Source organism: Acanthopagrus latus, chromosome 2 (assembly GCF_904848185.1).
Source record: "Acanthopagrus latus isolate v.2019 chromosome 2, fAcaLat1.1, whole genome shotgun sequence".
NCBI lineage: Eukaryota > Metazoa > Chordata > Actinopteri > Spariformes > Sparidae > Acanthopagrus > Acanthopagrus latus.
The window spans coordinates 6,545,305-6,572,494 of NC_051040.1; the positions used below are offsets into that span (position 1 = coordinate 6,545,305).

Genomic DNA, 27,190 nt, shown 5'->3' on the forward strand with positions numbered 1-27,190 from the left:
GACTCACTGAGCACAACCACAACCTTCTTCGACTGTCCGTCAGCACAATCTGTCGAGGAAGAGAAAAAATCCTCCTAGAATTATGCTTAGCCTGTGAGATTTTTTTTTTTTTTTTTACCTTCTGTTCTGCGCTGAATTGAAAATACTCTCTAAAGTCCTCTGCCTCCTGTTACTATGTCAACCATGAGACCACAATTTATAACAAAGAAAGAACTAAGACACATCCGTGGTAGATGTGAGGAGAAGTTGAGTGACCAGTTGTGAGAGCAAAGGAAACAGATGTGTCTTTTTTTCCCAGTAGCTCAGACGAGAGAATAATACAATTTTCAAGCTGGCGTCACAGGGAGGTTTGACCCAGCAGCAGCAGTGACAGCAGGACCACCTCTGCAGGCGCTTGGAAAGAAGATGCATCTTTCAAGTACATGCATGCATCTGTGGTATGAAAGAGAAATTGGACATGGTGTAAATTTAATCTACTTGGTGTTTACTATTATATACAACCTCGCTAACATACCACCAAGCTTGACTGGAGGCTGCTTTTTTCTTCTACCCAGAGTAAATTCAGATTATGAATGTGACATATAATGAATCGCTGGGCCACATCACGAAGAATTTAGACTTTGTTTTTTTCTTTACATGAAAGATTTATTGCTGCAATTTCTGGAGCCAGGAAACAGTGGTAACACTAAACAGAAATCTATAAGAGATCTTTTACATCATGATTAACCAGAAGATGACAAAGAGCTGGTACTCCCTGAATTTTTCTTGACCAAATGAAAACCACCTGTGCACTTGATATACTGTATGTGCTTTGGAAGGGGTTGTGCAGCGTATGTCTATATAGAGTATGTGGACTTATACGAAGAAAACACAAGGTGAAAATAGTTATTCAAGTGTACTTTAACACAGTGCAACTGAAAATTCTCTTTAACTTGATCAAGAACTGATCTCAGGTCTTCTCATATACCAAGTGCATTCTTTTCAAAGTGACATTAAAACCCCCCCAAAGCTCATATTTCTCTAAATGCACAGCAAGCTGGAGGAAATGGTCCACTAGTGCTTCTGGTTAGTGTTCTGTCTCAATAAAAGTCTACATTAGACCTCTGCTCACACACATGCACAACCCCCCCCAGAACACCACTGGGGTTTCACTATCAAGTATTCTGCACAGTCCACCGTAAAAAACAAAAAAAAAAACATGGCTAATTAAGGCCTTCAATAACATGCATAACACCCAATGTTTTTGAGATGTAGAGGTAGAACTGAAAGATGAGTAAGTCTTTGTGCTGAGGTCTGGCTTACAGAAGTAGTACGTTGAGAAAAATAAAAACAGAAGGATAATTTTTCTGGTCGATTTCATTTAAAAATGCAGTATTGTTCTAAACAGTTTTGAGAACGGTTGAATAGCTGCAGCAATGAAAATAACAGAATTTTATTCACCCTTGTTATTTTTTTTCTGTTGCTTCATAAATATTCATGGATATCTTGATCAAATATGTTCACTCACAGCCCAGTGGAATGACATCATGACCTGTTTCGATAACTTTGTGTTCCAAGTCTTGATGCAATTCAGATTTCTAACATTTAAAGCCCGGTGTAGAAGAATCTGAATCCTACAATATTCACTCACTGAAGTTATATTTCATGTGGGCAGCTCCATAATAACCTGCTTAATCGAATTTTTATTACATTTTGTGTATCAGGTTTGATGCACTTCTCTTGTAGTTGAAATGAGTTCCTCTAGCAAAGCAGCCTGTCACACACTTAACTTTAATCTTGATTAAATTCGATCTGTTTATTATTTCTTCCATGGACTTTCAGCACGGCTAAAGGAGCCAAGCTCTGTGGTTTCCCCTCTAATCCATGGTCAAATGTCACTAAAATAGCCATCACAGAAAAACGACCAAGACCACAACCTTGTGATGTGGACAGCATGTAACCTCAAAGTAGAATTGCAGATTTATCCACCATTACAGCACCTTGTTTTTTTTTGTTTTTTTTTTAATTCAGGGTCTCCTATGACTCATAGCAGCAGTTAGCACTGAACTGAAGTGGATTTTACTCACAGGATGGTCGTGTGCTTGGAAAAATAGACATGAAAAATGAACTGAAAATGCAAACCTTAAATTAATGAGAATTAAATATTATGATGTAGAGAGCTAAATCTGACTTTGAACACAAAGTTGAACGAGAGTGTAAAGGAAAAGTGAAGAACCAGATGCTTCTCTGATGTTTTGATGCCATTAATCCACAGTACAAATCTTAATCTGCTAGTCTTTTTTTTTTTTCCATCAGGCTGGCATTTAGCTTTTACATCTTTTCATCTTTCATGATTTCCCAGAGACAGAACCGGAAACTCTGTCTAGTGAACATTTTGTCTGATTACTTTGCTGTCAGCAGGATATTTGACGATCCATTGTCTTGTCAACAGGCAGTGTTTATGGCATTGATTTTACTTAATGCAGAAAACTCATAACCAAAAAATGTTTACCGTAAAGACACTCAATAAGACAAGCAATTCATCATTATCTGCCATTAATAAACACGTGGTGACAGACTACACAGATAGTGAGTCAAAGTCATAACTTGATAATAAGAAAGGAAATAAAAACATAAACAGTCCTTTGTTTTCTTTACAACTCTGCCATACATCTTACTGCACTGACATTTACTAGATACCTTAATGACTCTGCAGCTCTCTTCTTACTTTATCTTGTGCAATCTGTAAACATTGTTTTGTGTACAATTTAACTTCCTGCTATCACTCTATGATTTCTTTGCCCTCTGAATCACACCAGGGATAAAGAACACAAACAAGCACAATCCCCATTTCAATTTGTCTATCGCCCTGTTTCGTCAGAATAAGTGGCATTTATATGTACTGCAGGGACAGAGGTGGACATGGATGACGTCCCGGTCCCTGAAGTAAAGCTGTAGGCTGTTCCAACTTAGCAAAAAATAAGTGTCATCTGATTTTTGTGCGAGTGTGTCGATGTGAATGTACGCGTGGATCGGAGCGTATGAGAGTGAGTTTGCCTACTCGTCCTTGCTGTCACAGTAATAATGAGCTGCTGCCAACTCTGGAACTCATTCCACTTAGTGATATAGCAGCTCAGCTCAGAGAGTGAGAGCTGGGAGACATAACTGGGTTGCTTCGGGGGGAAAAAGGGTTACGCCAGCAAAAATGTTGAACTTTAGTAGAAAAATGACACTGACCAAACTTTTCACAAAAGTTGGCCTTTTTTCTAATCGGAAGAAATATAACAAACAGATCTGTTGAGATGATTATTCTGTCGCTAATACAATGTTATCATAAATCATACGATGTTTTTCTGAGGGTGAGTCACTTGTTGAAAAAAGATGTGTAAAGACACATCACATGAAAACAGCACGAAAATCTATAAACATAAAAAAACAGTGAATGAAAGCATGATGAACTGTTGCATGCATTCCCCCCCACTTATGTCGACTGTTTCACAACAATAAATATGACTGCTGACACGGCGAGGCCCCTCTGTTGTTGTCTTGTTTATAAGCTCCAAATACAAAGTGACAAGGGTTTAATAACTTTCAGAGCGCTCAGTGATGGACATAAAGTGAAGCAGGGTTATGGCTCCAGCACTGTTGGAGATAAAAGTGGAGCTCCTCTTGGGATCTGGCTGGTGGTGTAGTCTGTGCTCCTTTAAAGAGTCACGAGATGTGAGGAAAAGTTAGGGGCACTGACTCCTTTTTGAGACTAAGATGAAAAATACCCCTCAGAGATTTCTTGTCTTCCAACATCTGAAGGAAAGCAGTGTCTGTATGATAGCGGGGTCTCCCTGGACTGCGCTGTGGTTGTTTTGAGGATGTTTTCTTAAGGTATTGTGTGTAGGTGGATCCTCGCCACCTGAAGGTGAGAGCCAGAGAGTAAGCAACTTATTACGACAGACAGATTGTCTTAAAAATATCAACTATGATTTTCCCGGTAAAAGTTTCCCAAACTGTGATCTGAAAATTCACCTTTGATTCCCTATTTATGTCAAAATCTGTATGTTGCTGTGTTCATAGTGTTGTTCCAACAAAACCTTATGGGGATAGAATTCATAAAAAAAAGAAATGTAGAGGCTGTAACTTTGTTGTCAGATAAAATATGAGGGTTAACATTTTGGTGCTCCACTCCACCCAGTTTAAAAAACCACAGAAATGTGTTTCCATGTGCACATTTTGACAGCACACTCATCCAGACAATACCAATACTTAAAAAAAAAAAACCTTATTACTACATTATTCCAGATCATTTAAACCCATGTAGCAGCCAGTGATGAAAGGAGTGCAGCTAGTGATAACACAGTGTAGAAATACTCTTTTACAAGTCAAAAAAGTAAAAGTACAAAAGTATTATCATCAAAATTGACTTAAAGTAAAACTATTTGTTGTGCAGAATTCTCAATTTCAGTGGGATGTTTCTGATATGAGTGGATAATAATTATCGATGGCATGACTTTAATGGTGCTGGGTAGATTGATCTAAAATAATAAATCAAAGCTTTGAAATAAAAATAGAGGAGTAGAAAGCACAATATTTCCCTGTGAGTGTGGTGGAGAAGATGCATAAAGTCACTTGAGATGGAATTATTCAACTAAACAACAAAGTACTTAACACTGTATTTCATTACAGTTCATTAAATGCACTCTGTCATAAGCCACATGGAGCACGGTGAGGTATATTGGTGATGTACACTTCCCTTTCACATAGGATGGTGGCACCAAAGTTCAGCAATAACCTGGCCTGCCTCTCCGCAGTCGGTGTGGTGTGGCTCCTTGTGGCAGCAGCAGCAGCAGCAGCAGCAGCAGCAGCAGTTCTGGAGACGAGAGGAGCAGGAGGTTGCGCTCCGTCACGTGTTGAATAAATTAGGTTTGGAGAGGGACGTCCACCGCTCGGCCCCACACTGCTGGGCTTCAGTCAGCGTGCTGCTGCAGTGTGTCTGAGACCAGACAGACGGACGGACCGCGGGTGCAGATGAGTTGGTAACGTCTACTTGAGGAGGACGCAGGGAAAGTTTTCCAAGACGCAAGTTGCAGTTTTACTTCTGATTTTTGTTTTCGTCTGACCAGACATCCAGAGAGAACCAAGAAGGAGAATCGGGGAGGGCGAAAAATCACTTCAACCACTGGCAGAGTACACGGACGTGTGTCAGTCCTGAGATGGATGTAACTTTCACTTTGGACTTCAGAGGGGAATACTGAGCAGACTTTGGATAATCTCGGAACTCGGCTTCTCCAAAAACAAAACAAACAAACAAAAAACCCCAGCAGAGCAACAGATGAATGTGAGTATCCATCCCAGCATGCCACAGACCTCCTCACTCCTCACGGAACCTGGTGTGATGAAGTTATCCATCCGTGTAGTTAATCCATCATCACACTTCATCCTCCAGAGTACTTGTTTCATGTCTAACACACTTTGCAGATTACTCTGGCGCAGTTCATTCCTAGTGGCAGGACGTGTAAAAACTCATACATGACTGCAGACATAAGCTATTTTTCTTTTCTTGCGTGAGTGCAGACCGGTTTCCTTCATGCTCAGGCTTCTCTGTAGATAAATCTGCCTTCAGGGTTGTAGCCTGTCACAAACTTCAGACAGTCTCAGCAGTGTTCAGGGACATACGTTGTGTGTTTACAGCTTTCATCCTCAGTCTTTTTGATGTGAAAATGCCCATAAAGGATAATATGATCACACTGTTATGATCCTTCCATAAAGACCCTTTCTTTAATTTTTATGACTGCGGTGATTTGTGAGGCGCACGCTGAGCTCGCGCGCACACTTTGATGGAGCCACACATTTAATCTGTTTGTCATGTCGCTCTTTTTTTTCTTTCTTTTTTTTTTTTTTTTCCTTAAACCACTCTGAGACATTCCTTTCAAACTGGTCAACCTATGGAGTTATTTTATTGTCCAGCGAGTGCTGCTGCCGCCGCCGCGGAGCCTTTGTGCCTCCCTCTCACTCCAGTCGAGCACATACCAAATGATTATCCACATGTCGGCACAGTTATTGTGCTGGCAGACTTGTGTTCATTGACCGTGAATAGGTGTTCCTTTCCCTCAATTAATAAATTAATTAAGTCTCCGCTGGGTTCCATCACCGCGCACTTAAGTTGTGAGAGTGATGGTTGCCATGGTGCAGCTGAGTAATGATGCAGCCCCCTTTTTTTGACTTTAGACACAACAAGGACTGCAGGCTCCTCCCTTCTTTTTTCTTTCTTTCTTTTTTTTTTTTTTTTTTTTCTTACAACCACTAATCAGTTTGAGGAGAGGAACAGAGTCCTGAGTGTGGTTTAATTTGAGTGCCACCTTTAAGATTATTAAAGGAACAGTTCAGCACAAAATCAAAAATACACATTTTCCCTCTTGTTGTGCTTTTAGTCCAACTACACTGTTTTGGTGTGAGTTGCCAGTTGGCCGTTGAGATATCTACCTTCTCCTTGATATAGTGGAACAACAGTCTGACAGCAACATAAAGCATTTTGATGCACATTTGTAGAATATTGCATAAGGAATTATTGGAAACTGCAAAACCTTCTAAAAACAACAAAAATATTACGCTCACGAGATGTTTGATCAGCTGTTTCCGTTGTCTGCTGCGTGCATTGTCATCATTGCATTCTTCGTCGTCTCTGGACAGCATCCAACATGGCCAATGGTAGCTGACATCCAAGAACAATTACAACTTGAAGACCTCTCTCCACTTTGTCTCCTTGGTTTACTTCCACGTCCGTGCACCTACACACATACAACACAGTGTCATCCTCTGAGGAAATTACGCTCAATGTTCCCAGTTCATTCACTAAAATCAGTTTATGGAAATGCACCAGATTCACATTTTGGTTTTATGCGAACTTTCAAACGTTCACTTAAACTTTGCTTGACATTTTATGGAAACATTGGCTAATGTCTACTCATAGATGAGCTAATGTTACAGCTCAGCTGAGGAGGATGCTGTCGGTGTTTACATCCGGTGGAGTCTCGACCACGAGTCTCTCCACGCTTCAGCGCCGTGTTAAGGTTGTAATTAGGTAGACAGAAAATAGTTTCTTCATGAAACTGCCCGCATGGTGGTCTGTGGACAATATTGTGTAACTGGATCATTATTTCTGGAAAGAGACATTACTGTTCCAAAGTATTTTTTTGTTGCCCAGTGACATCTAGTTCTATTAAAGCCTATTTGAGAAAAGGCAGATATTCACAGCCTCCAAAACCTGGCAGCTCACACCAAAAAAGTCTGGATGAATAAATAGCGCTAGAGGTAAGAGGTCCACCCATCCACCCATCAAACCAATTATCTACCCATGTATCTATTCATGCATCCATTTTAACTCTATGTGATAATTGCCATCAGCACCCCTCTCCTAGAGCATTATTCTAATGTGCCACTTTTGGAGTAGTTGTAATGTTAAACTCACAGAGAAAACAAACAAAAAAGCAGCCAATGATGGATAAAAGCACAATGTGGACCTCCACAGCTCTTGAAAGAATCCAAGGATTATGTCATAAACCCTCGGCACAGTGCATGAAGTAATCATTTCATTTCTTGTCTTTGTAGCTTGCATATGCTGTTGATGAAGCTAGTTTTCCAGACTCCTAATAAAGGAATGAAAAACACAAGATATGTTTCTCCCAGGACGGCCACACCAACGCCACCCAGAAAGTTTTTCGCAGCCTTACATATCTGAAAAGTCTGGCTGTAGTCACTTCGGTCTTAACTCGTCTCCTCGCAGTGTCGTCATCGGTAAAACAAGTCAACTGTACATCAATCATGGCCTTCGAGGATGTCGTGCCAGGAGGCTGTCAACTCAAGAGTTTGTTTTCTCATTTGTGACCAGACTCTGTCACCATAAATAAATAATCTACGTCAACGCTGGAAGCAGGAAACTTTTGTGAACGCCCACAGATTTTTTTTTTTTTTAATCGATTGTGTCACTTTTAGAAACATGTACGTTACTGATCACATGTTAGGTGAACTTTGACCTTAGCTTGTAGTAATGTTGTCCAAACACTGCTCGCTACCCAGCTACTGTAACTCGATGCACATGTGTTTTTAATGATGCAACCACCAGTACAGCCAAGGCAATATCAGATGGTGTCATCTTCAAAGACATAAGGTGTGTGTTTTTTTTATCCGGAACATCTTACACAAACAGCTGAACCAACCCATGCTGCTCTTGCTGTGGGAAAGAGATGAGTCTCCTGGTCACGGACCCTCAGAAACCTTAAGTTCATTGTGAAAGAGGAGCCAGTGTGTTTTCCCAATACCCTGTTTATTATGGCCAGGAAGGCAATGTGTATCTGAGGCCTGTGATGGCGTTTCCTGACCTTTTTTACATGCTGAGGGCCTTACGTTTCAAAAAACTAATGCAGGGCACAGAAACGCGGCATTTGTGGGAGGCAATAGCCTGGCAAACATTCAAAGTTCTTAGTTTTGCTTTGTGCTAAGCCTGTCATCCTCATGTCCAGTCAATCTGCAGTCCTGTCTGTGGTTTCCATTATGGCTCCATTGAGCCTGAGGCAGCCTGGCATGTTCACGAAACCACAGAAGTTTTGTTTGAGTTAACTGGAATCATGGCATGGAATTAGAAGCTCATTTTACGAGTCTGTCACTATAGTTGTCCCTCTTGGCCCGTTGGTGGTGAAAATAGTGGTTCTGTTAATTAAAATAGAGCAGCATTTGGGATCATGTTTTTGATGGATTGGGAGAGATTTTCAACAGCATTTGGGATGTATACTTACAGATCAAATACTCAGGTTGGATCAGACAAGCATCAAGTCTAATTCACAAGGCATCTCAAGGTGTGATTGTAGAAATTAGCTCAAGAAAAGTATATGAGGATTAGTCAGTATCCCTAAGATATATCTTAACAGACAAATTTATATGACTTGACTAAGGCCAGTTTGATATGTGGCTATATCCACTGTATTAAGATGTTTAAAGGTATCTTTTACTCTACATGGTTGAAATAATTTAATTTCATGAGAGGTTTGGCATTTGTCTTTGTAATGTAGGTATTGGCTCATGGAGGGAGGTAACAGTGTTTGTCCAGATGGATTGTCAGCTCTATATTTTGCCAAACCAAAGGCCTGGATGTCTTGATCCTGTAGCGAGAGAACTGCAAAAAGTACATCACAGAAAATTGAAAAGTGAAACATGAATGAACAAATATATTTTCAGCTATCATGAAAAATGAATGTCTGACACATTTTACCAAACATGAGCAGTAGAAATGCAGCCCTGATGTTCCCAGCATTCACTGCTGCCAGGGATTTTGATGCTGATTCCAGTCATGCTAGCAGAGAGCTCAGAGTGATCACCACTGTATTCAAACAGAGGTTTCATTCTGCATGTAAATCCTAGAAACCTTGGATTTGGTCGGTTGACTTGGTTTAGAAAATTCGAAAGAAAGTGGGTCACTGCTATAGTTACTGCTCACAATGAGATGTTCATGATGTGTTTCACACATGCTGGTTTTTAGGAAAAAATAACCTCAAGGAAGCTTTTCCAACGTGCAAATGAAATATTTTTGTGTCTCTGCTGTGTTTACACGGATGTTAATCCTCCAACAGTTACATCATCTAAAACGAAACTCTTCACCAACTACAAGCAATAGGCACTCACCGTGATCAAGGACAATGATGCAAGGAAAACATCTGAATCCAAGCCACAATGGGATTGGCATTCTAAATGCAACAGCTTTCAACCATCAGCAGCTGTTCTGAACAGTTTTTTTCTGGATTGCTTTCCCTGAAGCCCTGTGCATGAATAGGTTGTTACCTTTTATATCCTGAATGTTAAGTGGCCTGTAATGTTCAGATATGAAACTCTCAGCAATGGAGGCTTGACTGGGTGGATTGGCGACAGTATTTGTTATATATTAGGTGAACAATAGAGAGGTAGCGCCCACCAAGGTTCTGACTTTACATAAGAACGTAACTTTAAAGTGCTGAAATTTCTCTTTAACTTTGTACTGAATCTTTCAAAACCAGATGTCCTCCTTAACCTGGTATTGTGCAATTAGACTACCCGACTGTGTCTGCTACATCCATTAGGCTACTCCGCTCTGCAGAGGTCCTCCACTGTAGCTCAACCAGAGAATGCATTATTTCAGTTGTGGCATTTGGACAAAGATCCTGGCCTTGAAAACTATCCTTTGTGCTTCAGAGAGACAGAGAGAGAGAGAGAGAGAGAGAGAGAGAGAGAGAGAGAGAGAGAGAGAGAGAGAGAGCATTGTATAAGGCATCCCCAGTGTTGCAGTAAAGTAAATCAATGCTGAGACTTTAAAGTTCAAGTGCTTTAAAAATGTTTAAGGCAGTCATGGATGTGCTTATGTTTTGGCCAAGAACAGCTCTCACAAAGCAACCCAATGTCTGGTATGTAGTCATGAATTTGTAGTGCTTGAGAAAGGTCCTTGTGAATGAAAAACATCAACCTTTTTTAATCTATCACTGCAGAGGTGGTTAGTGATGGCAAGAATTCACTGTGACATTGATATGAATTAGGAATCAATGCAGTAAATTGATTTCATTTTTGTTCCTAAGCTGTTAAATAATCTCAAAACTTGTAACACAGAACTGGTTTTCATTTCACAACAGAATGAATGTGATGTGCCAACATTTCTTACTACTTACAATACTTTGAACACAAACCAATTCATGACGTTAAAGTTAGCATCTTCAGTGTTGCGGGCTCTGAATCACGGCAGACTGAAATTAGCCCTGGAATCTTATGCTTATGGCCAACTTCCAGCAGATCTCAATTACAATGCTGCAGAGCCAGAAAAGGGGAGAGAGGTAGACTGCATGGAGCCCTTCAACTCTGCTGTACTGCTCTGTCACTCAAACACACTGTCACCACTGTGGCTGAGATGGATCGTCTCACTGCATTCAGGGACACATAGGGGGCATTTAGTGCACAGACAGACAGATGGGGATGGGAATGTTTCCTTGCAGGTATTGGTTAAACCACTGGGGGGAGCATTGAAGAGTTTTCACTAGACACTCAATTCCCCCAAATTTATTAGATCTTTATGTGCTGCTGTTTAAATTTCCAGAAAATTAAGCTAAATTTACTTTGCAGACAAGTCAGCGTAGTAATGAATGACATGAGAACCACAGACAACTGGAAGCGGCTCTTCCTATTTAATGAAAAAGACACAATCATTTTCTGTGTGCCAGACACTTGGTGGTTTTTGGATTATTCTGCAGATGGTGACAGTCTTGTTGAACAAGTTCCACATTGCTCTGAAGTGTCTCTCAGTCTCAATTACAGATCCTCTGCTGCGGTGTGGGTGCACTGCCAGAGCTCGCCTATTGTTTATGCAAGGAATTCTGACACCCTCTCTCCTTTTTAAATATCAATATTTGAAGGTTTTCCCCCTTGATTTAACAGTCAAACTATTAATTCCCGTAAGTATTGAAAGATGTTTGCTTGGGTAGAGTTAAATGTTTTAAATGGTTCTTGGAGAAGTGTTAGTCCACGAGAGAAAAATGTGGCACTAAAATCCAGGACCTCACCTCCCAGACTTACACTAGAGGGTGCAACTATTGTAAAACACACTGGGTAGCGATTCCTGCACCTTTTTAATTAGAGTTGAATAGTTACAGCCAAAAACACCCTGTCAGAGGTAGTGTGCTGCAGCATGTGGGTTTGATGTTTCTTTAGCAAGGGAGAACTCTCTGGTATGTAGGGGGAACAAGGTGTTGACTTATTAAGTGAACTAAGAAGTGTCGGAAAATGTTCTGTGCAGGGTCTATTGTATGTGCTGTGGTTGGGAATAGAGCCAATAAAGCATACGGGAAAGTGTTTAAGGCATATTCTTATTTTTCTTAAACTAACTTGCTCTGTATTTCGAGGCAAAAATAACACACACCTTTTCTTAGTTTCTGCTGTTGTAAGGTTTTGATATTGCTCAGCTTTTCCTCTTTGTGTGTCTTCAGGTTTAAAAAGAAGGAGCCAAAATGAAGACAGCTGCCAAGGGCTTTGGGAAGTCTGTAATGGACCCTTTGCACCGTGAGGGTTGGTGGAACAGAAGGATAGTGCTAATGGTGTATGTGGCCTTGGAGCTTCTAACAGTCCATTCACCCTTGGTCCTGGGCACCCTTGAGCTACAGCTAGATGAGGAACAGCCAGCAGGCACAATTGTGGGTGACATCAGCGCAGGACTTCCTCCAGGCATCACAGCGTCCCTGTACTTCATCTCAGACCATGAGGGCACAGGCGTGGGTAACGATTTGGACATAGATGAGAGCACGGGCATTATCAAAACCGCCAAAGTTCTGGACAGGGAACTTCGGGATAGGTACAACTTCATTGCTGTCACCATGACAGGTGTGACCGTGGAGGTGACCATCAAAGTGAACGACATAAATGACCACGCCCCGATGTTTCCGAGAAAACGAGCCACGTTTAAAATCCCGGAGCAGACAGCCATTGGCACCAGGTTTCCTCTTGAGCCAGCTGTTGATGCTGATAAAGGGCAGCTTACAACACAGGGTTACCTTATCAAGGATGGAAATGTTGGCCAGGCATTCACCCTGGAGACCAGGAGGGGAAGCAGCGAGGTTCTCTATCTGGACTTGGTGGTCAATGCCATTCTAGACAGAGAGAAAAGATCCACCTATACTTTATCTCTGGAAGCTTTTGATGGTGGTTCCCCAAAAAGGACTGATCAGATGACATTAGATATTACTGTACAAGACATAAACGACAACGCTCCTGTTTTCAACCAGAGCCGCTACCATGCCATAATATCTGAGAACCTCCAGCCAGGAAGCAACATCCTGCAGGTGTTTGCCACAGATGCAGATGAAGGGGACAATGGGATGGTGCTGTATGAAATCAACAGGAGACAAAGTGACCCGGAACGCTACTTTGTCGTTGACTCTCGCACTGGCGTCATCACACTAAACAAACCGCTGGACTTTGAGATGAGGAGAGTCCACGAGCTGGTGGTCCAGGCTCAAGACAACGCGACCCAGCCTGAGGTGACCAATGCCTTCGTTACCATCCATGTCAGAGACTACAATGACAACCAGCCCACCATGACCATCATCTTTCTCAGTGAGGATGGATCTCCCAGAATCTCGGAAGGTGCACAGCCAGGCCAGTATGTAGCCAGGATCTCAGTCACTGACCCAGACTATGGAGAGTATGCCAATGTCAATGTGTCGCTAGAGGGAGGAGATGGAAAATTTGCCCTGACCACTAAGGACAGCATCATCTATCTGATCTGTGTGGACAAGATTCTGGACCGGGAGGAGAGAGACACCTACGAGCTGAGGGTGATGGCGACAGACTCTGGCACGCCTCCTCTCAGGGCCGAGTCCGCCTTCACTATCCAGGTGACCGACATCAACGACAACCCTCCTCTGTTTGACCAGCCAGTATACAGGCAGGTTATTCCTGAAGTGGTGTTTCCAGGGAGCTTTGTGCTACAGGTGACAGCTAGAGACAAAGACCAGGGGCCCAATGGGGACATTACCTACAGCATCCTGAAAGACCAAGGTGCTTACTCCAACTGGTTCAGTGTGGACTCCATCACGGGGATTATCACCACTCTTTCACAACTGGATTATGAAAAGAACCCCAATCCCAGTATTACTGTGGTGGCCACAGATGGAGGGAAACCACCCCTGTCCTCCACGGCTGTCGTTAACATTGTGCTTCAGGATATAAATGACAACGAGCCCGTTTTTGAGAGAAACTTCTATAACGTGTCCATCAAGGAGAACACAGCTCCCGGGACCTGCATTCTTGAGGTAGGACTTTTTTTTTTGTCAGATTTATTTCATTAAAAAGTTTGTAAACACACTCCTACGCTAAAATGTTGAGCTCATGTGAGAGGTTGAACTCAACTTGGGGGCAATTGTGAAGAGAATAACAAATGGAAATTTATTAGTTCAATGGGAGAGAAATTTGTCAGACTTTGCTGACTCCTTTCATTCCTCAATGAAGAGTTATTTTTTAATGTTAAAGCTGTTTAAACTGGACTGCCTGAGTGAGGATTTACCTGCAGTTTTAGGCCAAGATGATCTCGTCTTTGGCTGTCCTCCCCTTCACCTCTCAAAAGGTTTCCAGGGTAACAGAGGCAGTGTAAAGTCCTCTGTCAGCCCAGGCACAAAAGGGTTTTTCACATATTCACAGGCAGAGACAAATTCAGGGCTTTATCTAAAGACATAGATGTCACTTCACTCTCAAAAGGCACCTTAATTAGGCTAGTTGAGCGTGAGAAAAAATGGCTGTCGACGACAAGATGAATTAAAGTTTAGACAAATTACAGCACCCCCAGTGACTGCAGTGCTGTTTCATTTAAACATATCGGTTTTGGCAATCTTATTCAAAAGACAGAACGTACAAAAAGACAGCTCATCAGTTAGTTAAATCATTCAAGTGATTCAAGTGAAGTATAGACATTCAGGCAAATTCTATTTCACAAGAGTCTGCTGTAGTATCGCATGGATCAAGGAGTTGGATACAGAGTGCAGTCCAGACAGAGGGCCCTGCAGACGGGATCTTGGCCCAGGGTTTGGCCTTGGGAGAAGGAGGGATGAAGGGAGACGCAGGCCTCACTGCGACTTCTGGCTTGACTGCAGAAATAGAAGCTACGAAGGCTTCTTTTGGGAGGTCCCCTAATTATAAATCACAGGGACCACAAGGATCAGGAGAAATACACTGAAATTGATTATGGAATTTTGAAACCAAACCAAAGAATAATTAAAGAAATGTATGTTTTGGAGATCTGTAAAAGCTTTACGATCACTCTTTCCGATGTGGGCTGAAGTTCACGCTCTATGAAAATATCTGAAACTCCATATTTTGTTTTCTTTCAAAATGGTCTGACTATGGACTGTGCTCCTCATCGCCTCCAAAAGCATTTCTACCTGCTCGCAAACATCTCTCAGAGTATGATATATTTTGATCAGTGGCTTCACAGGGCCAACTATGAAGTAGGTCTTTCAAGTCGCTGCTCTCTGGCCTCTCTTGAGCCTGCCTGGATGCCTCAGACTTGTATTTGGCGGGCCATGTGAGAACAGACTGCTCTTACTCGGGGTGCCAGCTCTACATCCAAACATCTCAGCAAGACATCTGATGACTGCCTTTTTTTCCTTTGCAGATGAAATTCCCAATTCCCTTTTTTCCATACACAATGCCTATCCAAAAAACCATTACAATACGGACATTGTGATCATTAATTCAAACGTTTGAAGTGGCTTGATTTTTTTTTTTCCTGCAGGTCACCAGCACAGCAGTTCATGATTATTCTAATATCGTCTGGCTCCACAGTGCTGTGCCTGTGATATTTTGTCACTTTCTGCAATACATCAGTTGGGTTTATGGATGACTTTAGAATTAGATGTGTGCGGAAAAAAACTATAACTAAAAATAAGGAGTTAAGCCTATTAACAGCAGTCAGTCTTGTAATTCAATATGCCAGATATACTGCAAGAAAATGGGTCATCCCTGTGAGTGGAAATCAAATACGACATGAAAAACAACATCTTGAAAACCACAAGCTGCTCTGTGGAATGTATTTCATGAGCCATTATCAATTGTATTCTCCATTATTAGTATTAAAACTTCCTCATTTTACAAGTTTTCTGGACAGTCTAAAAGTTACAGCGCAGATCTGATGCTATAAGGGAACCACAATACCATAATGTCCTATGCTCATGGCATACTTCTGTTTGATACATACACATATATATGTATATATATACACACACACACACACACACGCACACTGTGGATAGCATTCACTCAAGAGGTACCGTAACACTGTATTCAGCCAGTGTACATTTTAGATGACATGTGTGAGGTCCCTTTGGAATAATAGTTTAGTTAACAGGATGAAGCAACAATTGCCTCAAGGTCATTTAAATAGCTCATTAAGCATAGAGCTTTTGATTCCTGACTCGGAGGAAGAGAGAGGAGTAATACAAGATGTCATTAGGGATAATGAGGCACATCAGCCAGCCCTAATATCTCCAAATTCAGTAAAGCCAACCCTGGTTGTCTTGGCATTGAGAGATATTTGCCATTAATTCCCCTATGTGTTATTTCGCTTATGAAGCAATGGCGCTTTCCATTTGGTTATGTCAGAATCTCACATTGGGGAATAATTTACACCTCATTTCATTGTGGTTTTGGGTTGGTTCTAAGTGTGTGTCTCTGCAAGAATTGTCCCTCTGTCTGTTTTGGGGGGTCGTTCTGGCTCCAGCAGAAAGGCGAGAGGGGGTCTCCAGGCAGCTGAGGGGGAAATGAGCCCTGACAAGCGCTGGCATGAGCGGCGGAGGTGACACAAGTGGGGGGGCTTCCTCGTCTGTCTGTTGGTCTGTCCCCTATCCAAAATTCTTATCTGATCACACTTCATATCTCATTAACTGGGTGTGAGGGTAGGCCAGACCTAATTTTTAAACCAGCCTCCCCCATGTTCATGACAGAATGGTCCGCTTGTCATCGCTGGAGCCCCCCTAGCAACATGAGGCAAACACTGATTGCTGAGAGAGAGGGAGGAAATATTTTGCCTTTTTTTTTTTTCTTTCTTTAAGTTGCAACACAAACTTTTGCATTCATCAGTGCCTTCGCCACCCAAAGTGCTTCCTGTCTCAGCAATGCCTTGGCAACTTTTTGACTAAACACATCACGTCCCCTTTTATGCCTTGGCTGGGGTTTCTTGTGCGCAACAGTATTATAAGCCTGAAAGTTTTTAGTTTAGATAACTACAGATGCAGAGTCTTGCAGAGTGGTGTAACATACAGCACCACTCAAACATATTCATTATTTCACTGAATTCTTTAAAGGCGGCCTAGTTGAAAGAGGTACCCCAGAGAAGTGGCACTCTGAATCTCTTCTCCATTCCTGCCAACATAAAAGCAACCGGTCTATGGGAAAGTGGAGTACTCATAATTGCCCCGGAGAGAAAGTATGAATGATTGAAAGAATGTGTTTCTTTTTCATGAGTCCCTCGCAGTTTTAGTTTCAGTCTTTTCGTACTAAAGCAGCCACCCACGGGTGACCACCAGACAGGTGCTTGAGTCTATGGTGTGCTTGAAAAGAATTACCTGGCATGACTCTTGTGGTGGCGTAAGGTAATAATTTTCTTAATTGAGACACATTCATGGTGCTCTCTGCAGTACAGTCTGTATAAAGATTTGGTGTTCACTGTTTAATTGCAGGAGATGCTTTTGTACGAGCTTCCTCAGGGGACATTGGGAGGCCTGCATTGCTAAAATAAATCTTGCTTTTCACAGTTTATGCCTTTTTTTTTCTTTTGTGTGTCCAAGAATACCTGCAGTCCCTGTTGGAAAGACAGTTTTACATAAAAAATAAAGTTTTGCTCCTCCACAAAGCTCCTTTTTCAGTGTTTTAGCTGCTAGTTTTAAATGTCAATCACAATTGCCAGTCGTTGTCAGCGCTGTTTATAAAAGTAGCTCATTGTGAATTGCACCCAGACTACATCTACTGCAAAACAGCCGTGTAAAATGCAACAATTTGTTGACACATAGGGACATGGCCTCTTTCTTTCTTTAATAAACTTTGCTAACTCCTCCAGTCAAGCTTTTCCACCGTAACCAAATGAGACTAACTAAGGAGATGAGTAAAATTGCCAGTTTCAGACTAGTATTTTGGTACACAAAGCGTGTAATCAATTCTTACCAGACATTTTTCTGAAAATGGTTTGTGTCAAACAAAATGTTCACTTGTCTGTTTTAATACCAGACTGGCCTGTCTCCCCCAGGGATTGGTTTAGCTTGAGGCGAGCTGACTCTGCTTTTGGTCTCCACTGTTTCTTTTTCCTCCTGCTAACTACCGAGCTTCGCTGTGGCTCTGCGGTATAACAGTATTTTCAGGGAATGGTAAAATTGCAGGAAACTGGATGTGCTACTTAATGTGTTTGCAAATGTAATACTTCCTTGAACACTTACTCCTGGGCCTAGCAGGGGCACTGAAGCGAACATAAACACTGATGTACATCTGGATAGAGTGTGGGTGTTCAGGTCAAAGTTGCTGTGCTTGAGACAGCGGAGCATATTTTATTGTGCTCAGATGTCCATCAGAAAGTCGACCGCTTCACTTTTCCAACAGCACAGGAAGACGAGTAAGTTGTGGTAAAACTTTTAATGGTATATGGTTGAATACAGAGGCTGGGAGGAAGTGCTGTTCATTAGCGGAAAACCAAAGCTGTGGGTGTTTGAACAGCAAAACCTGAAACACCGTAGAATGACCACTATATTTTTAGACCGTAAGTGCAAATGCTTTGTTTATGTCATTGCCTTCATTCATTGTTGAGCTCTTGATTAATTTTTACAATTTTCAAGAATTCTGTATGGCCAACACAATATTCCCCAAACTCAAAGTAATGTACATTTCCCAAAGATGTTCATTTTGAATTATATGCATCAGAGAAAAGCAATAACTGTTCATGTTTCAGAGAGTGGAACTGGGGACTGTTTGGTTGATAATTGACTCAAGTGTGTATCATTTATCAAAATTAACTGTTGATGCGATAATGAAGTCCTTTCAGCAATGGTCTATATATCTCTTAACCTGCTCATGCTTTTCGAATATATATAAGATCGTTGCTGCGACACGTTGAACCATCAGGCAAGGATCTTTCAAAAACAGAATTGTTTGTAGCTGTCCTTATATAAGTGCTGAGTGGTGAAGCAAACAGTGTCTTCAATACCTCAGGGTGAATATAAAGGGTCAGTGCAGGCTGTGATGCAGCCATGCAGAGTGTTGGCTGTGAAGCAAACGCTGAACGAGATAAAAGTGTGCTGGAGGGGTTTCCTGCCCACATCTGGCAAGGAAGAAAGATGGGCTTATATGGCTCTCTCGTGGGACGAGAAATTTCATTAGTCCAGTCTGTCTGCTAGACTGTCTGCTGCAGGTGAGATGGACCTCTCAGCTTCCACATTTCTATGAAAGGGTGTTAGTGTAGTGTAAGGAGAGGGAAAGAGGGAGAAAGAAAACAATTCAAAGTCTCCAGAGGGACAGGCAGCTGTGACAAAGCTCCGACTCAGCAGCTGGATCCAGCTGTTTATCCCTCCTCTAACATCTATCCTCTGACTCTGAGGGGTTGGATCCCCTTCACCCTTCCTGTCTCTTTGTCTCCGTTCGTCTCTCTTTACTTTTTCCCCCGTGTCCGTCCAGACTTCTTATCTCTTCTCACTTCCTTTTCCCACACTGCTGCATCCCATCTGTGATCCAATTTCACCTCTTCACTTCCCCCTGTTTCCCTCCGGAGTGGTGACATGTAGTTCGGAGCAGGTGAAACCAGCACATCTTCCTGTCTGGAGATGCTTAGGCCTCCCTGGAGTGATGTGAACACACTGCCTTGTGGGTCCCAGTCAGACCAGGCCCAGGCTTATCTAATTTGATGATGCAAGAAAGGCATGGGTGTAAATTACCACCAGAGTGAAGTCAGGCTGCAGGTGTGTGTGCCTTCACAGCCACGTTGTCACAGTGTTGCATTCAGGCTCAAGAGGAGCAATTTTGCTTGACCTTTGTAAATAGAGACAATTATTCACTTTGCCACCCTCCTCCTTTGAGACGACTGAATGAGAAGGGGGGTTGACTGAAAAGCTTGCTGCGATGACGCCTGCCAGGCCTTCTGTTCTCACAGCCCGTGGTCCCCCTGCACATGTGCAAGGCAGTTGGCACGGCTAAACAAGCTGGGCATCAGGAAGCATCATCTGCTCGTGATATTCATTCTGTTCCAAAGCAAATCTGTGCTAAATCATCCATCCAGTCCTCCTGCTGTCCATGAGAAGCCACCAGACTGGAAAGCAGACGCTGAGTGACAGCTTGCCAGGTAACAAAAAAATCAGTAACCAGGAAACTAGATCCAAAACAAAAAACAACAAATCATTTTTAGGTGTGATGATGAAGTGCAGGTATTCAGATGGTAAATGCTCCTGCGCCAGCATGTTGTATTTTATATTCATGACAGAACTGCCTCTTTCTAGAAAAGCATGCACTATATATACACAGCCCTGAAATATCGTAACCGCTAAGCAAATTGTCTCCATATCCAGAACTTGACTGTTACAAAGAATGCATCGCTTTTGTCTGCCAGAAACCTCAGCCCCCCCCTTTTGGTCCAGCCTCGCTGCTGCACTGACTGCCAGTTGAAATAACGATTCAGAAGAATGTTACTGGGCCCAACAAGCTCATGGAAACAGTGGAACATTCAGTTACGGGGAGCGTGTGGTCACATCATCCTATTCTGCTCTCAATTAGATCAATTTTGGTTTACGACAAGCTCTGATTAGGGCTGTGAAGGTGGCCGAGCATAGAGATACGTCAGCTCCCCCTGTGAGAAATAGTTGTAGGAGGGGGTACTTTCTTAGGAACAAAGTGGTGAAACGGGGAAATACAAACAAGGACAGACATAAAGATTCCATAGCCAAGGCTATCTCTCTGTGTGGTCAGGAAAGCCTGGGACCTACCCTGACACTGTTAGAGCAGGATGTTTTGCAGATGCTCGTTAACAGTAACGATGCTATGAACACGCTCAGCTCCTGTGTGAAACATATCAGTGCTTACAGCTGGTATTGAACCTCAATACTTTTTTCAGTACTGACGGAAATGATACCAGGCACTACGTATCGAAAATGCCTGCTCGGATTTGTATTCCCCTTCATTTATTCTCTGATCAGGCAGTTTTTAATATTCAGATAGTTATTTTGGCCTGCATGTTATTGAGCCAAAGCTCTTCAGTGGCTGCATGTTCTAAGACATTAGCTATATAAGTACTACACTTTTAACTGGTTATGAGCAGCCTCATTTCACACAGATACCAGTATATGAAAATTGTATATTTTTATACAGTTATTATACTTATTCTTAATGCCACCAGGTCAGATTCTGACTTATCAAGTCATAAAATCAAAAAAATTGTTCACAGTTGACTGCTGGGGAAGTATTGAAAAGTCTTATTTCCTGAGGAAAGAAGCTGCTCTGTTGTCTGGAGGTATACGGCACTAAAACAAAGTTAACTTTGTTTCACTGCCGTCCTATTACACTTTTTAGTCTCAGATACATTACTTCATCACCATGCATCCTGCAGACAGCTGTGTTCTAAAGCAGAAAAATAGTCTTAAAATGATGTTGTTTTTCGCCTGCTGTTTTTGGATATTGGCTGCTAGTGCATTAAAACTTGAATACAGCTGTACAGGATGCTGCAAGGAAGTGCCAGATTTCTGTTTCTGATAAAAAGATTATATGGTATTGGACAGGTTGTATAGACTTGTGTCCTCACGGATTACTATTCCACCATTTTAGGCAGTATTGAATGCATTACTGATACGGGCACTGGAATTGGAGCAACTCTAATTATAAAAATTGATTAATGGTAGTCATTAATCAAGCAAAAATGCCAAACAACATTTTCTGGTACCTGGCTTAATGAGTGAGTTATCTATTTGTTATTTCACTACAGAATAAGAAAGCAATAGAGAGAGAGAGAGGTGGAGAAAGAGGTTTGTGGGGTGAGAAGCTCCACTTTTACATTGCGGTTACCCAACGTTGTCTGTCTTGGCTTCAGACTGAGAGGCACCCAGGCGTGCCCCAACCAGACTCCAAGTCTGTGTGTACTGATGCTCCATGGTGGTCCTTGCTCACACTGTTGGTTGCGTATATCTTGAAGCCTTCGCCACATTTACCAGAAACGCCCCTTGTGTTATAAGGGAGGACATCTGTTATGCCTTATCTATTCTAAGGTAATGCATTCACGCTGCAGATTAGTTGTAATAAGGAGACAACTGCTTAGCTTAACACTGACGTCCTCTGAGTGCTGGGAGGTGCTTTAAAGATTTAGCGGGGGAACTAATTACCACAGGGTTGCGTACCTCATCCATAAGGCTAATTTGGTCTGGTGCTGCAGAGTTTATGTTGAGAGTGGTGTGCTGCTTCTTTTAACCAGCGTGTTGAAAGGCCAAATCTTTGTTTAGATTGTTGTATGAGGCTTGGTGCTGTGAGAGGCCTGGAGGCAGAGTCGGGAGCAGAGGGACTCTCTGCTGTAATTAGGCAGCGCTAGTATGTAGGAGTGCAAGACTGAAAATGTGTGATGTGGTATCAGAAAAGACGAACAAAAGGCTGTAGGGTATGTGTAAATGCGTGACTTGATGCAGAAAGGGTTTTAGGGTGGAAAAAAAATGTTCTAATCATTGCCCTGGATTCCTCCCAGATTGTTTCACAAATGCATCTTCCAGGGCATCAACCCATAAGACTCGCGCAGGGAAATTTATGAAGCAGATATTATTTTGGCTGATTATGTCCAAACTAAAATGATTCACATCAATGCTTTGCAGCATATTTCCATTCCAACGTAGGTTAAAAGCTGGACATGCAGCCCATCTGATCCACTCTAGGCAGAACCATATTGAGTTGCAGGACTTGGAATGTGAAGTGAAAAGTACTGACCAAATGTTTTCGTGTTTCTTGAGTGGCTAAGGCACACTGTACAGAGGCTCTCTTTCAGGCTTTCTATCGTGGCTGATCACCCTCAGAGGATGAATGAAAAAATACTTTATGGTTAAGTTCCTAGAAAAGTGTGTATTGTCTGCAGAAGCCTCTGCAAAGTCAGCTCGCCACTCAAATCAATGCAGACAAAGAGCCGGTCGGTGCAGTAGCCGGGATAATGGAGAAACAAGTTGTTGATGCTTTCAACAAGCCAATTCATCATCGCCAGTGCTAAAGGCATCCAGACATCTGGTTTCAGAAGCCGTCTGCAGTCCAACCTAGCTGTGTCTTTATTGAGGATACCTGGAAATTATGCATAATCTGTTTCATCATATCCTTGACGCAGGAGAAGCATCAAACCCCAAGTGCATTTCTGTCATGTGCTTCAGTGTACTATATCATCGCCTATAGCTCCATCTTTAGCCCTTCTTTACAACCAAGCAACCTCTTCAATCCCCCTTTCTCTGAGTGCTTGCCCTGGTTACAGAGCAGTTTGGTGGGGTTTGTTTCACGTTTTAGTTGTGGAATGACTCCTTTACAACCTTACTCTCATGTGGACATGTACTGATCTGTGGGGGTGTGCAGATGTGAATGATCTTGTTTTACAGATCAGTTCAGATCTTTGCTTTTATACCAGCCCTGGGGAGAACTACATATTCACCTGCTGCCAATTTTTACTATCAACAATTTATTGCTTACAGGACCTGATTAGCCCAAACAGCGGATATGATGATTAATGTAGCAATTTGCCTTTTGTATGTGGAGTCACGGCATACTGAAATAACACTAGCTCATTCAAAGATCTGCCTTTGTCCGGCTAGTTTTTAACTCTTCAATCAGGAATCGGTCAATGAATCACTGCTTGACTGCTTTGTTTCCTTTCTGCCCCTGTGTTCATGTACTACCGCAGTTTTCTACTGCTGATCGCTCAGCAGGTTTTCCTCAAGGGCACCAAGGGTTTGAGGGAATCGCAAGTCAAATTTTCACAGACATTTTCCCTGTCGCACTTTTCCATCAATGGGGCAGCTGGTCTAATGTCTTGTCGACTATAGTCATTTGAGGGGTTGGACAACGCTGTGAACACAGGAGGCAGGTGGTTTCATCATCACAAGTATAACAAAAGCTTTGATAAATAATAGATACTGTTTTCAGCCCAAGGGAAGCCATCGAGTGATGTTTTAAGTTGATTTTGACAACAATCAAAAACTCCCCTGGGCTCCATCCAATGTCGTCTCCAAAGCAAACGGAATGTTTGATAAGATGGCTAAGTTGTAGAGTCTTATACTTATTGTGCTCCAGGATGGGTATTACTCTCATGCAGAAATGTTCATTTCATGGTTGTGGTTGTGGATGTAAAACCTGCTTCAGTACGTGTAGGATTTTCAAATTGTACATTATAATTCCAATGCTGCATAAAATGTAACCCTCAGCGCCGTGAGCATCCTGTAATGTTCGTGGTAGTTCTCTCTGCTGCATTACAAATGTCACTCATCAGTGTACCGGAAAGAAATGAAAATGTCTGACAGCCAGGAAATTTGACTTAATACATCCTAACTCTACCCATATGTAAGCACAAAACATTTCATGTATACCACTCTGTGTAATTTGAGTGTTTAAGCTTTAGTTCACAATGCTTTGGCAGTCACCTTCTCAGCGAACAGTAGTGTAGGGAGTAGCTATAACACGACTGAGCAGGGGAAAGATGAGAAAATAATTAGGCTCCTTTTGTGGCTTTAAATCTGAGCCAGTTTCAGTCAGGGCTCTTCTCCTGTCACCATCCCTGTCATCGCTGCTGCTGCACCATTTTTTATTCATGGTCCTTCCCTCCCATGTTTTTTTTTTACCTTTAGCATACTAATTCTACACTTTAACAGGCTCAGTGGTATCTAAGTGATTTTTATTCTCCTCTTACCGTGAAGTCATATCAGAAACGTCGCCCCCATCAATATGAAATGAACTGCACAGAAGTCTTCTGCTCAAGAAACGCTTCTTCCTTAACAAGGGGCTACGTTCTGCCCTTTAAATACCCACATTTCAGGCGATACAGCCAGATTTTATTTGCTTTTGTATTTCTGAAAGGGGGGCTTTCTTTGGGAGACTTGTCCGAGCCTCTCTCCCTCCTGCAGTTCTGTAAATGACTTGTAAACAGGCTGTTTAAGTGTGAAGTCACCCTTTGCCCTGTTGCTTCCGCTCTTTATTCATCACACTAACACACATACACATAGAAGTATGGTGAATGTTTTTGCTAAGGAGTTGGGGGGAGGGCACTGCTGTTGTTGTGGGACTGAGCCAAGCTCTGACACACATCAAAATATAAGAGAGAAATTATTTGGGAGGACACGTTTCCTTTTATCATGTCAGACCAGTTTAAAATGTAATTTTAGAGCAATTGTCAATGATTTCAATCTTTAAAATAACGCAGTGATTTAGGCCTTCATCTTCAGAAATTTCTCTGATTATTTGCAGCTATTCATTATGCATTATGTTTAAGTTTTGAGATTCCAAAATTGGTTGAATAAAAAAATTGTGCAGAAGAAAGGACAGTCCTGTGACCTGCGCTCTTTTGAAGAGACTGAGTGAAGAAGGTGGAAAATGATTGAAACAAATGGGGAATGCGGATGGTGGAAGAGTGAGAAAGAAAGCAGATGCTGAGATGGGAAAGGAGGCGATTTACCTCATGCAGTGCGCATGTAAAAGAGGCGTGTAGATGAAGCTCAAGCGGTGGTTTGTTGCTATGGCAATACTGGGAAATAAGGGAGGGGTAAACAAGAAGCCCCATCGATTTCGTGGGTAGGTCATCATCCAAAGTGCCTGTTTCTCTGATGTATTTGCAGTTGAGTGTTTTCTTGCTAGGCTGAGGACAGTCCTTAAATGAATTGTGCAGAGGTGAACATATGAAACTCTGGAAGCTCAGCTGCTCTGCAGCCTGTACAAACACAGTGCTGGCCTTTTAAGAGTTAAGCTGTCCTTTCTCCAGAGTTCATCACTGTTTCTTTTTGGACTGTCTCGGCTATCATACAACATTATCAACACATCCGAGCGGTCTGGGGAACATGTAGCAGGGCCTGAGGATGTTTGTTTGGAGATAGGAACATCATGATCTCTTGGCTGGAGAAGGTACATTTGTCCTGGTGTATAAACACAGAGTATAAACTGAGCTATCCGATGAATCTATAGTGTATATCAACTGAGGTTTTCATTTGGAGGGGGAATTGGGGGGGTTGCAGAGGACTGAATATGTTTATTCAACATGTTCGCCCTCTTCAACCCCCCCACTCTCGCATGTTGTCAGTGGCAGGGCCTCTGCATCTGTCATGCAGGACAGACATGGGGGGGAGTTCACAAGGCCTTCTCTCTCCTAAACTCCAGCTCTGCTCAGACGTCTTTGTTCATGCTTTTTGTCTCACTGAAGGGACTTCCCTTCGCCCCATCCCTCCCAGCTCTCCTGAGTTCTGATAACACATCGGGGGCATCCTAACGAAGTGCCAGCATGATTAGATTCAGTTTGCCCTCCTTTTTCCACTTGGAAGGGAAGAGCTATCAGTCTAAAAAACACTTCCGGACTTCTCCCAGTAGGGCTGCCAGTTGCAAAAACGTTCAGCCTTTATCTCTCACAACTGAGCCATGTGACGAAACAAACACAAATCTTTTATCTCAGAGTGGACAAAGCCTTTGTGGGCACTGTGGACAACAATGTAAACAGTTTAGGAGTATTCAGCTGTCATTGTACTGACCAGTGTCTGTCTGAGAAAAATCTGAAATCAAATTATTGTTGAAATAGAACATTTAAATACTCCTGTCCATCATGTGCTTGCTAAACCTTTGGGCCTTGTTACTGACAGGAAAACTGCACTACATGACAAGAAGTAATAAATGAAATGTTATTCATTTACAAATTTTCCTAAAATTCAGCAAGGACAGCGCTGTAATTTCCAGCCTCGATTAAGTAGTTTCAAGGGTTTACAGTTGTACCGTTTACAGATGTCACACTCATGAATTTAGGTTGTATAATATAAAGGTAATCATTTATATTGTCTGGGAGTCTGGCAAAGTAATGAACAAAGTTTCTTTGCAGCTTATAGATTTTTGTCCCTTCTTGTAGCTGAGGCAGCTAAATAATATCTGTAAAATATATCCCCTCTCCCTGGAGTTAGACTTAAGCCAAACAATATCTGTCTGGTGCATTTAGAAATGACGGTAAAATATAAAGAAATGTGTTGTGTAAGGAGATGAGAGAGATGAACTGTGCAGCAGTTTGCGTGCCAGCGTCTTCTTTTCTCAGTCTGGGAAGGTGGGACAGAGCTGCAGGATTTGGCCAGTGTCTGTGCAGTAGGAGAAGGGTGCATCAAGACGAGGCCAAAGCACACAAGCTGAAAAGAGTTTTGGCCCGGACGAAGAGACAACGCTTCAATCACGGCAGATCCCTGCTCAGTGAACGGTGGGATCTGAAAGCAATCCATGATTTAATTGACCTCATTTTTCCTGTGTGTGCTTATGATTGAAGTCATAAAATTGGTCTGCTAATGATATTTTCTGACAGGAGAAGTACTTAAAGATGGCAGCTTACTGGACCAAATTGGGTTGCATTGATGCAAGGCACCCACACACTTCAGTAGTACTGTAAAGAGAAAACTAAACCATTTAAATCCAGTATAATGAACATCCGTAGATGTTGCCATGTCTCTGTGTGGCCAGTAGG

At 42.2% G+C, this 27,190-nt stretch overlaps 1 protein-coding gene across 1 annotated transcript in view; it reads left to right on the forward strand.

Annotated features, from left to right (window-relative positions):
- The first annotated feature begins 4,856 nt into the window (after positions 1 to 4,856).
- LOC119008898 (protocadherin-16-like) overlaps positions 4,857 to 27,190 on the forward strand; it is an 82,934-nt gene continuing 60,600 nt past the window's right edge. Inside the window, exons 1-2 of the mRNA XM_037079624.1 lie at positions 4,857 to 5,308; positions 11,964 to 13,784. Of these exons, the coding sequence (XP_036935519.1) occupies positions 11,985 to 13,784 (1,800 nt within the window). The 5' untranslated portion in view covers positions 4,857 to 5,308; positions 11,964 to 11,984. The remainder of the gene's footprint in view (positions 5,309 to 11,963; positions 13,785 to 27,190) is intronic.